Source organism: Sesamum indicum, unplaced genomic scaffold, assembly GCF_000512975.1.
Source record: "Sesamum indicum cultivar Zhongzhi No. 13 unplaced genomic scaffold, S_indicum_v1.0 scaffold00119, whole genome shotgun sequence".
Classification (NCBI taxonomy): Eukaryota; Viridiplantae; Streptophyta; class Magnoliopsida; order Lamiales; family Pedaliaceae; genus Sesamum; species Sesamum indicum.
Window position 1 is genome coordinate 267,192 of NW_011628048.1, and position 11,627 is coordinate 278,818.

At 37.3% G+C, this 11,627-nt stretch overlaps 1 protein-coding gene across 1 annotated transcript; it reads left to right on the forward strand.

The window, feature by feature from the left end:
* The first annotated feature begins 5,080 nt into the window (after nt 1-5,080).
* On the forward strand, nt 5,081-7,220 carry LOC105178990. Its single transcript, XM_011102574.1, has 2 exons — nt 5,081-5,423; nt 5,542-7,220. The coding sequence occupies exons 1-2, from the start codon at nt 5,081-5,083 to the stop codon at nt 7,218-7,220; spliced, it is 2,022 nt and encodes a 673-aa protein (XP_011100876.1).
* Nucleotides 7,221-11,627: the final 4,407 nt, after the last annotated feature.

Genomic DNA, 11,627 nt, shown 5'->3' on the forward strand with positions numbered 1-11,627 from the left:
AGGTGGTTTATGGTGCATATATAAATGGATAGCATGGAGATCAAATTTTCGTTAATTGCGGCAGCAAATGCATTAAGAATCCCCAAGAAGAGGGGCCAATAGAAAAGTATTATTCAAGTATGAGCTGTGCACATTTTAATTTTTTCTTGTGGTTGTCATATGCGAATAAATTTTGCATCTGAATTGTGCTTGTGATACAAAATTATTTATTATTTTTATACAGACTAAAAGTATAGTCTATCTAATATCGGTACTTTAATTTGAAAAATATAATTGTTATTTATTACTTTTATAAATGATATGTACGCATCTGTTTTCATATTTATATGCAATACATGAATGCGTATATGATACATAAAAATGGGGTTGGGGTTACTGGATAGAGATTGTATTTGAGTTTATTGGAAGCTCATAATAAACTTTTTTTTAGGCAATTTTACATAAAAAATCGTAGGTCTGAACTAACCTTATAATGTATAGTTGCTATTATTACTTCACAAGTTCATTGAATTTTATTCATTGCTTTTCATTATTATTACTTGCTACAATTACTTATATTTATTACCTTCCATTATTCATATCATATTATAGTACATAAAATTAATGCATTGTATGCCTCTATCTATCTTTCCATAGTTTCCTAATCTCTAAGCTATTTACTAATATGTGAATATACTGTAGTTATTACTTGATTTAGTTAATTCATAATTATTTATGTAGTTAGTCACTAATTAATTAGATTGAGCGAATTCATTTGTTAACCGGAGCTATTAATTGATTTTGATATTTCATTTTGTATTTGTTAAAATCTTTGGTTTTAGAGGGAATTCACATGGTTAAATATTTTTATGTAATTTCCTTTAACCCGACAAAAAGTTGTTGTAGTTATGTGAAATCGAAGGGATGTGATTGTCTTAAAGATATTCAATGCCTCATTATGTTTGAAAGGTGAAAATTTCATTCATGCTCTTTCTTTCCTTTTATATTTATATCTTAATATTATTTATCAAGGATCAACCGTCCCGGTTATCATGATTCATTGACTAATATATCCTCAAATGTAATTACTTTTTGGGCAAGATAATTATCTCTAGTTAATTTTCTCTGTTAATATACTTTTATTCATGCTCTGTCAATACATTTTGATAAATTTTGAGTATTTTACTGAAAGAATTTTTTTGTTATATATGGGCATAAGCTGCTCCAGTTGCAATTGTTGACTTTATTTCTATTTATTTGCATATATGAGCGAAAAACTTGAACTTGGTTTATTAAATATGGTCTACATTATGTAGGAAATTTTAGCTTTTACTCTACTATGTAAAATCCTTTTGTCAAGTTTATGTGCCCTGAGATTTGGAAAATGCCTGAGGTGATTGTTATATACTTATCATACTTCATTCTTTAAGTATTATGCCAATATATATTGTAGTTATCCTTTTTATTAATAATTAATCCAACTTTTATAGTACTACAAATTGTTTAAAATTATTGATAGTTTATAATATTGTTTTAATTTATTCTCTCTATTAGTTAGTTAAAATAAGAGTAGCTGGAACGACTTATCGGTTTTATCTTTCTCTTTCTCTCTCTATTACAATAGTGATATTCTATGGTATTTATGTAGTTAACATTATTTATGATAATTTGTGGTCAAACTTTATTAAAATTACATATGGATGATACTCCATAGTATTTATGTAATTAACACTATTTATGATAATTCTTCGTCAAAATTTATTAAAATTACATATGGATCTCCTGTAATTAAATTATTATTCTAGTTTTTTGCACGGTGTAGTTATCTCTAATTAAAATTCTTACTTAAAAAATTAATTTGTTATTTATAAAATAAAATTTTTCTAATTTTTATTTAAAAATTAGATTTGATTTGTTATAAAATATTAGTTACCATAATTACTTATTTATCTTTTTTTAATCATATCAGATTAGTTTATTTTATTCTGCAATTATTAATTGATTATGTTTATTATTATCATTCCCTATTTTTTCGTATATATTTGTAATGATCACTTCATATATGCATTTTCTTATGACTAATTATCTAGCTATTTACTATTTGATGTATGTAAAAATAGCACAAATACAACGAATTTGGACTGTTATTCAAGACTTGGACCAAAGCGTTTATAAACCTAAAGAAAAAGGGCCTATAAAAAAGCAGTTAGCACTCCGACGCCCAAGTTAGTATTGGATTCGAAGTTAAATAAAAAAAATAGAAAATAAATGCAATAAGGAATCTAAATATGTCGGTTTAATCGGAAGAAAAACACGATAGTTCGTGATGGAATGCTTGAAAAGATGCTTAGAGAGTTCGAGAGCCGTCCCCGTTTAGGGACCAAACCTATGTATATAGGAAAGTGCCCTTGCCTATTGGGGGTCTATCCCTCTTACCCATTTTCATAGAGATTGGTTGGCCTAGCTGGATTGATAGTAAATTATCCTTATCTGCAGGTAGAGGCCATCAGTGAGAGTCTCCTTTTGTCTGGGGAGACTCCTCGCTTGTTGGAAATCTTTAATCAGGGATCCTTGGCCTCTAGGGGGACCTTCCTTACCAAGACTCTCATTTTAAGACTAACATGGCTCGAGGTAGCAGCTGACTGGTAGGCCAGTCATATGCAACGTGGGAGAGGGAGGTCAGGTTTATAAGGCCGGGATGATCGTCCTTATTGGGCCATGACCATAGCTTGAATTTGGGGTGCCTTGGACCTCGATTCTCCTCCTTGGCCTAGTACGTCCTTTGGGCAGCTGAAGTGGGTATATTGAGAGATAAGGGTTGGACTGCCCTAGGCCCTCTTACCTCCGTACTTTGGGTCTCTTTAGGTGTGCACACCACTATTATTCTATTATATTATAATTATTACTTGATTTTGTTTTTCATAATTATTATGTGGTTAGTTACTAATTTATTTATAACTATATGGTTCCACAAATTGTTAAAATAATTGATTTTAGATGTATACTACTGTTTTAATTTGATGAGACGGATGTTTTCTCATTTAATAAGCTGAAAATTTATCTAAATAATTCATTAGCATCTCCTTTCTTTAGGTTTAGTCTAATTATACGTAGATCTCTTATAATTTGAAAAATAATATTTAGTAAATTATGTTTAGGACTTTTACGTTTGTTTTTATCTAGCAAATCTCTCTATTAATAAAAATTTGTCAAAATTATTGATATTAGTAAATAAATAAATAAATGACCTTAATTGATTTATTACTAACTAATTCTAGGTCAAATGAATATTCCAACCAACGACCCGTGCCATCTAATGTAGTTTGATCTATTTAATTTGCAATAAATCAGTAATAAGTGAATTGGGATAAATATGAATTTTACCTCTAGATTTATTAGATGAAAATATAATCACACGAAATCTTGGGAAGGGTAGTATAGAAATGCATAATTAATTTTGAAATTAATTTAGAACCTAGAAATTAATTTATTATTTATATATAACTAAAGTTCCTGATGTTTTGTTTAAGAAAATTGATTTGATTTGATTTAAAATATTTTTGAAAAGTGATAAAATTTATCTCAAATGTAATCTAAAAAATATATTTAAAATTGCGTTTTTGGTATTTGTGTTACTTGAAATTAAATACAAATAATTATAATTTTAAAAAAATATTTTTTTTTAAGTTTATTTATCATACTTTGTGGTTAAAGTAAATATTATAATGATATAAATGATCGTATAAGGGATGATCCTCCTAATTTTTGGTAAAATTATATATGTATTTTTTATGTAATTTGAGAAATTATATCTAATATGAATAAATTCCTTCTTCAGTAAAAATTCAACGAATTTATCAAAGTTAGCAAAAAATAATTTAATGATATCAATTAATTTATTATTGCAGTTTGAATTATTATTTTCTAATCAAATTATTCTTATAAAAGAGTCTCCTCACACGCATTAGCGTGTGAAGTGTGAAATGGTAGTTTGGTCAGATAATAAGTTAGTGATAATTCAATTAGCTGAATATGGAATTTCATTTTATCTATTTATTAGACAAGAACAAACGTTAGGGAACTAGATGTTATTTCTGAACCATAAAAAATTTATATAATTATACCAAATTTCAGAGAAGGTGGTTGTAATTGTAAACATAACATAGAATTAGATAAAATTAAATAAATAAATAAAAGTTCTCTAGTTTTATTAATGATCTCAAATGCAAATTTTTATTTGAACAAATTAAAGTTTATTTATTATATTTCGTGGACAAAGTTGACTTTATATAATTGTTATTTCCTTAAATTTCGTATGAATGTTCTCATTATCCTTAATTCTATTTGCTATCAGTCTATTGTATCCAAATTTATATTGGAGTTATTAATTAATTTTCTTAATTTATAATCATCATGTGTTTATTTATGATTAAAGTTTATTAAAATATTTTTCAATAAATAGTAAGCCTAAAATCCTATTTATATTGTTTTTTATGTGTTTATTTATAGTAATGGACATTTATCTCAATCACAAATTATTATGAGGGATGATTGCTTTGCCTGAACCTGAGTTTTGGTAAGTGAATTTCTTGTAATTAGAAAAACTGTATATAATATCTGATGAGGGATGGATTTCTAAAAGACACAAATACCCTTGAGGGAGGGTATTAATGACATTTTGTGTCGCAACGGTAATTTTTATTCCGTATAGAGCAAGAGGACTCACGGCATGATTAAGGCAACCAGATCGCGAGGATATAGCTAATTAGGCGATCTAGACGCATGATCCCATATTGGCCGCCAGATTAAGCGGTTTCGATGGTCTAAGATTAAGACGCGTGGCAGTCGTACAAGAAAAGTCGAGATTATATAAATATGATCAGATTTATACTGCAAAAGGAAATCACAAAAATTTACTGCAATCCTATCATTAAAAGATTAATCATTCGATCTCACTTTTCTGACTTGAGCGTCGGAGTCTTATAGTCGGGCAACGACTCGACTAGTTTGACGTGTTTTCTGTTCTACAGGTACTTCGTTGGATTTGGAGAAGAAGTGGACCAATTACTTGCATTTCATCCCCATTTCTAGTTCGATCAACATGGCGCTGTCTGTGGGAGCGATGGAGAGACACTCTAGAGAAAACATGCCCGATGTGGAGCCACCTGTGGAAACCAGAGAACCAATGATCCAGATGACAAGGGCCGAACTCCAACAAATGATTGAAGAAGCTAGCAGAAATGCGATCGTTGCCTACTTGAGGAGGACTACTACTCTATTGGAAAAAGAAACTATGGAGAAGAAATTATTTAAAGACCCAGAACATATATGTCTGAAGGAACTAGCAAGAGAGAAACGGTCCCCATATATCATGCCCCCTCAGAGGTTGGGTCTAGCAGCCGCGATCGGAGCCGTCAGAGGGCCCGGCTATCTCGAGGGCGGAGGTAGACAATGTCAGCAAAAAAATAGCTACACTGGGAAAACAGATTGACGAACTCAAGAAACGAGGGGAGATTATTTCACATAATCAAAACTCTCCTTTCTGTAACAAGATACTTACAGAGACAGTCAACCCTAGCTTCAGGATGCCCGATCTCCCGAAGTACGATGGCACCAAAGACCCCCAAGAGCATCTGGCCGCTTTTGATATGGTAATGAACTTATACGGGCTGCCTAGTCCCATTATAGCCAAACTGTTTGCTACTACTTTAACAGGGAAGGCTCAGGAATGGTTTACGAGTTTACACCCTGGGAGTATAGAATCACACGAACAACTTGATCGGAAATTTGTGTTCCACTTCGCTAGTAAGAGGAAGCAAAGACAATCCGTGACGCATCTCTTTACTATACGGCAGAAAGAGAACGAAACATTAAAAAATTTTATGGTGCGCCTCAACAACGAGACGCTAGAGGTACAAGACCTTCGTATTGACATGATGATCAACATTCTTATTCATGGGTTGAAGAAAGGGGTCTTCGCATCTGCTTTAGCTCGAGATCCTCCCGCAGACATAGAGCAGCTCATGGCGATGGCACAAAAATATATAGATGAAGAAGAAATGAACGCCATGAAGGATGTAGAGTGGAGATACAATGCGGACCGCGGTCGAGATCGGGAACGAAGAGGAAGAGAGAAGGAACCACGAGTGAGAGTTGAAAGAGCTCGAGAACCCCCATACCAACCTAAGTACAGTCAATACACACCGCTGAACATGACCAGAGCAAAAGCGCTAATGATGGTGGAGAAGGATGATGTACTTCAGTGGCCCAAGCACACAAGGCTCACGCCAGCGAAGAAACATTCGAATAAATATTGTCATTTCCAATGGGAGAAAGGGCACGACACAGAAGAATGCTATCAACTCCGAGATGAGATCGAGCGTCTGGTACGACAAGGCTACTTTAAGGGTAAATTACAACATTATGACAGGGAAGATGTTCGTCGTAGCGGATCGAGAAGCCCAGGTAGAGAAAGGAGCTGGGGGGAATGCGGAAACGATCAAGGTAGGGGAGACAATGCGCCTGTGAAAGGCATTATACATACAATAGCAGGAGGGTTAGACGGATGCTCTAACAGAATGAGGAAAAGATTTGAAAGAGAATATAGATCGAACAAACGAACTCAGTTAATGAGTATAAATACTGAGCAAGAGATCGTGTTCGGGGACCGCGACGTGGGCGAAAGGGCAGGTGCAAATAACGATCCGATGGTGATCAAGATGGATATAGCGAACTTCACGGTCCATAAGGTATTAGTTGATAATGGAAGTTCTACAGATATCATCTTCAGAGAGGTAATAAGGAAAATGGATTTGTACAGTGTGAAATTAGAACCCGTGAGAATGCCTCTGGTCGGTTTAGGAGGAGCGGAAGTAGAATCCCTCGATACGATTGACCTTCCGGTGTCTATCGGTGAAGAACCGAAGAGGAAGACGTTAATGGTAAAGTTTCTCGTTGTTGATACACCATTTACTTATAATGTTATTCTCGGGAGACCGTGTCTCAATTCTTTTAGGGCAGTTGTCTCAACTTACCACTTAAAGATGAAGTTTCCTACGCAATATGGGATAGGAGAAGTATTATGTGACCAAGTAGAAGCAAAGAGGTGCTACAATTTGTCCCTGAAAAAGGGCGAGGTTACCGAAAAGAGAAGGCATGAAGACTCAAGCAAGGTGGAGCGACCAAAGCCGATGGAACGGATAGAACCAGCGGACCATAAAGAAATCGAGCTTATGCAGTAAGGCCACGGTAAAAGAACGAGGATATCAAAACTTGGCGAGTTCGAAAACGTTATGATCACCTTCCTCAGAAAGAACGTCGACATGTTCGCCTGGGAACCCACCGACCTCAAAGGGATAGACCCAGGGGTGATAATGCATCAACTGAACGTCGATCCCGTTGTGCGACCAGTTCAACAAAAAAAGAGAGCCTTTGGGATGGAGAAAAATCGTATTATTGAGGAGGACTTCAACAAGTTACTGAAGGCCGAGTATATATCTGAAGTACAGTACACAGATTGGCTAGCCAATGTGGTGATGGTGCCTAAAACAACCGGGAAGTGGAGAATGTGCACAGATTTCACAAATCTGAACAAGGCTTGCCCAAAAGACCCATATCCTTTACCGCGGATCGATTTGTTGGTGGATTCTACGGCTGGACATGAGATTTTCTCCATGATGGATGCTTATCAGGGCTACCACCAGACTCATGGCAACAGAAGATCGTGAGAAAACATCTTTCGTTATAGACAAAGGTATATTTTGTTACAATGTAATGTTGTTTGGGTTGGAAAATGCAGGGCCACTTACCAAAGGCTGGTGAATTAGATGTTCGCGAAGCTGACAGGAAAGACGATGGAAGTCTATGTGGACGACATGCTCGTGAAGAGTCAAAAAGCAAAAGACCATCTAACACATTTGGAGGCGGCCTTTGCGATCATGAGAAGGTATGGGATGAAGCTGAACCCAAATAAATGCACGTTCGGGGTTGGTGGAGGAAAATTCCTAGGTTACATGATTAGCGAATGTGGAATCGAAGCGAACTCGGAGAAAATTGAAGCGATCCTGAACCTGAAGTCTCCCTCGTCCGTGAAAGAAGTGCAGAAATTAACAGGTAGAATTGCTTCACTAAATCGCTTCATATCTAAATCAACAGATCGCAATTTACATTTCTTCAAAATATTGAGAAAAGCCAAAAGGTTGAGTGAACTAGTGATTGTGTCTAGCATTTCAAAAATTGAAAGAGTACTTGAGATCCCCACCACTGCTAGTAAATCCTAGAGAAGGAGATACACTATATATATATCTAGCAATTTTGGATAATGCCATAAGTTCAGTCTTGATAAAGGAAAGCAGTGAGAGCCAGAATCCGGTCTATTATGTTAGTCGAATGCTATAAGGCGCGGAGAAAAGGTACACGCAAGTGGAAAAACTGGCCTTAGCCTTGGTATCAGCAAGGAAATAACGACCATACTTCCAGTCGCATAAGATAGTCGTAAGGACAAACGAACCTTTACGGAACATTCTTTCGCGACCAGAGGCATCGGGTCGTTTGATCAAATGGGCGGTCGAGCTGGGGGAGTTCGATATTAGTTATCAAAGCCGGACTGCGGAGAAAGCACAAGTACTTGCAGACTTCATGATTGAAACGTCAGAAGAACCACCCCAGGAACCAGGCATCTGGATGCTGCATGTAGATTGGTCGGCCAATGCGAATAACGGTGGCGTGGGAATTGTAATAGAAGGGCCCGGTGGAGTTGAGATGGAGGTCGCCATTCGGTTATCGTTTACGGTAACGAATAACGAGGCGGAGTATGAAGCACTGACTTTAGGATTAGAGTTGGCATATGAGGCTGGGGCACGCATCCTCGAGGCATACACCGATTCACAGTTAGTCGCAATGCAGATTCAAGGAATATATGAAGCTAAAGAGAAGACAATGATAGCTTACAAGGAGAGAGCTGAACTACTCATGCAACGCTTTGATAAATGCTCACTTCAGCAGATCCCGAGAGATGAAAACGAGAGGGCAGATTCTCTAGCAAAGTTCGGAGCCCTTCTGTCAGGGATAAGAGAGAGAAATATAACAGTGATGATCAACAAGCAGCCTTCAACTTCCAGTAATAGAGAAATGCATACGATCGAAACTTCGAGTGGATGGATAGAAGAAATCGCATCTTATCTGCGAGAGGGGAGATTGTCGGGGAACCCATTAAAAGCTTGAAAGATAAGATCGAGGGCGCCTAGATACACACTGGTCGGTTCGCAGTTATACAAGAGAACGATCGAAGGACCCTTGGCAAAATGTTTGAATGAAGATCAGGCCGCGTACGTTCTGAGACAAATAATGAAGGAAGCTGCGGTAACCACTCGGGAGCTAGATCGTTGGCATTAAAAGTATTAAGGTAGGGGTATTTCTGGCCTACGTTAGTAAAAGACGCCAGGGAATTTGTGCGTGCTTGTGAGAGATGCCAGAGGTACGCATCATTGATACATACACCTGCAACACCTATGACTCTGATCTCGACCACATGCCCATTCGACTAGTGGGTCATTGACATACTAGGACCTCTCCCACCTGCTAAGGCACAGAAAAACTTTATCAGCAGTTGAATATTTTTCTAAATGGGTGGAGGCGGAGGCCGTCGCAAAGATATCTGAAAGATAAACGATCAACTTCATCTGAAAGAATATAATATGTAGATCGGGAATACCTCGAGTACTGATATCTGACAATGGGACGCAGCTCCAAGGAAAGAAGGTGGTGTCATGGTTGAAAGAATTAAAAATCCGTTAGCACTTCACTGCGGTTGGCCATCCTCAGTCAAACGGTCAAACAAAGGTTACAAACAGGACGATCCTCCACCATTTGAAAACAAAGCTAGGATCGAAGAAAGGATGGGAGGAGGAGCTACCTGGTGTATTATGGGCTTACAGAACGGCCCCTCGGTCTTCTACAGGTGAGACTCCTTTCTGTTTGGTTTACGGTTCTGAAGCTGTGATTCCTGCAGAGATTGGGGAAGAATCACAAAGGATCCAAAAATTCGACCCGCAATTCAACCAGACCCAAAGAAGCTTCGATCTGGATATGATAATCCGAAAATTCGACCCACAATTCAACCAGAACTAAAGAAGCTTCGACCTGGATATGGTAGAAGAAAAAAGAGACCTGGCACAGGCGAGAATGATGCACCACAAGAGCCTGATGCTGAGAAACTACAATAAAATTTGAAGACTAGATTGTTGCAAGTAGGCGACCTCGTTCTCAAAAAGGTGCAAGTTTCAAGACATATGGGAAAGCTAGATGCAAACTAGAAAGGACCCTACAAAGTAATCGAGATCGTAGGAGGTGGGGCTTATAAGTTGCAAGACTTGCAGGGCAAAAACTTGTCGCGACCATGGAACATCCAAAACCTTAGAAAATTCTACGCCTAGGAGCGAGCCTGAAAAAGGCTGTCCTAATGGTCACCCTTTGACCGCCCTTAGATTTTTTATTTTCCTTCATCGATAGGGAGCCTGTGAAAGGTCGAGCTATCTAGAGTTTGAATAACGAAACATCTGTGAAAGATGATTTCTCATTTATATGATTTTATTCGAATTAGAATAAGCGAACATCTGTGAAAGATGAGTTATCATTTGTACGATTTTGTTCGAAGACTGAATAATTAAGCATCTGTGAGAGATGATTCTTCATTCGTATGGTTTTATTCTGACATCTGAAAAAGATGGGTGTATCGTTTGTGATTTCGTTAGAACATCTGAGAAAGAGTTTTATCACAGACGTACGCTATTTCGTTCAGATGCCTGTGAAAGGTTACTTCAAACTTTATTTAAAGATATCGGGACGATTATTCTGGAAAAGAATGCTTATAGAGAGTATAGCATCTTAATGCTATCCAAATCTATGATGATTGAGGGGGCTGATAAGCTCATTGATTTGTAAAAGATCGTATAGCAGTCATAACCCCACATGGGATTGGATTTCCATTCGATAACTTATCAAAGATATTAAGGTACTGAAAATAAAGATACATGTCAGATGTCTTAACACACAAAGATCATTCGCAGAAAATACAAGATCAATTTTCATCTAACTTGTCTAGAAGAACAGCGAACTCATCATCAGCGGCAGCAGGGGTCTCCTCTTCAGGGAATGGTTGAAGGTTGCTGTCGAGACCAGGACCGAGACGTGCGGCGTCAAAACCCAATGCAAACCCATTCAAAGTAGATACTTGCGCTTTGCATCTATCAAACTCGCGCATCAAGAATTCCGCCGCCTTTATCTCCAAAGCGGACTCGAAAGCAAGGGCTTTTAGAAAATCTCTAGCGGCTTGAAGGCGAGTCTCCCGAGTACGGTTCGCAAACTCTTCTGATCGGAGGAAGACTTCTTGACCTTCAATTACACTGGCTATTTTTCCTGCCGCATGACCAACATCAAACCCAACCTTTTCGCCATCATCACGTGCTTTAGCGACCTCGGAGCCCATTTAGTTCTCCAGTTCTTTAATACGAACCTCCATAGCCGATCGTTGATTATCCCATTCGCGTTCGCGTGACGCGATCCCCAAAAGTTGGATTCTAAGATCCCTGCTCCTATGCTCGGCTGCTAGTTGATTTTGCCTAAAGCCCGAGCACTTGAGAGATAGGCCT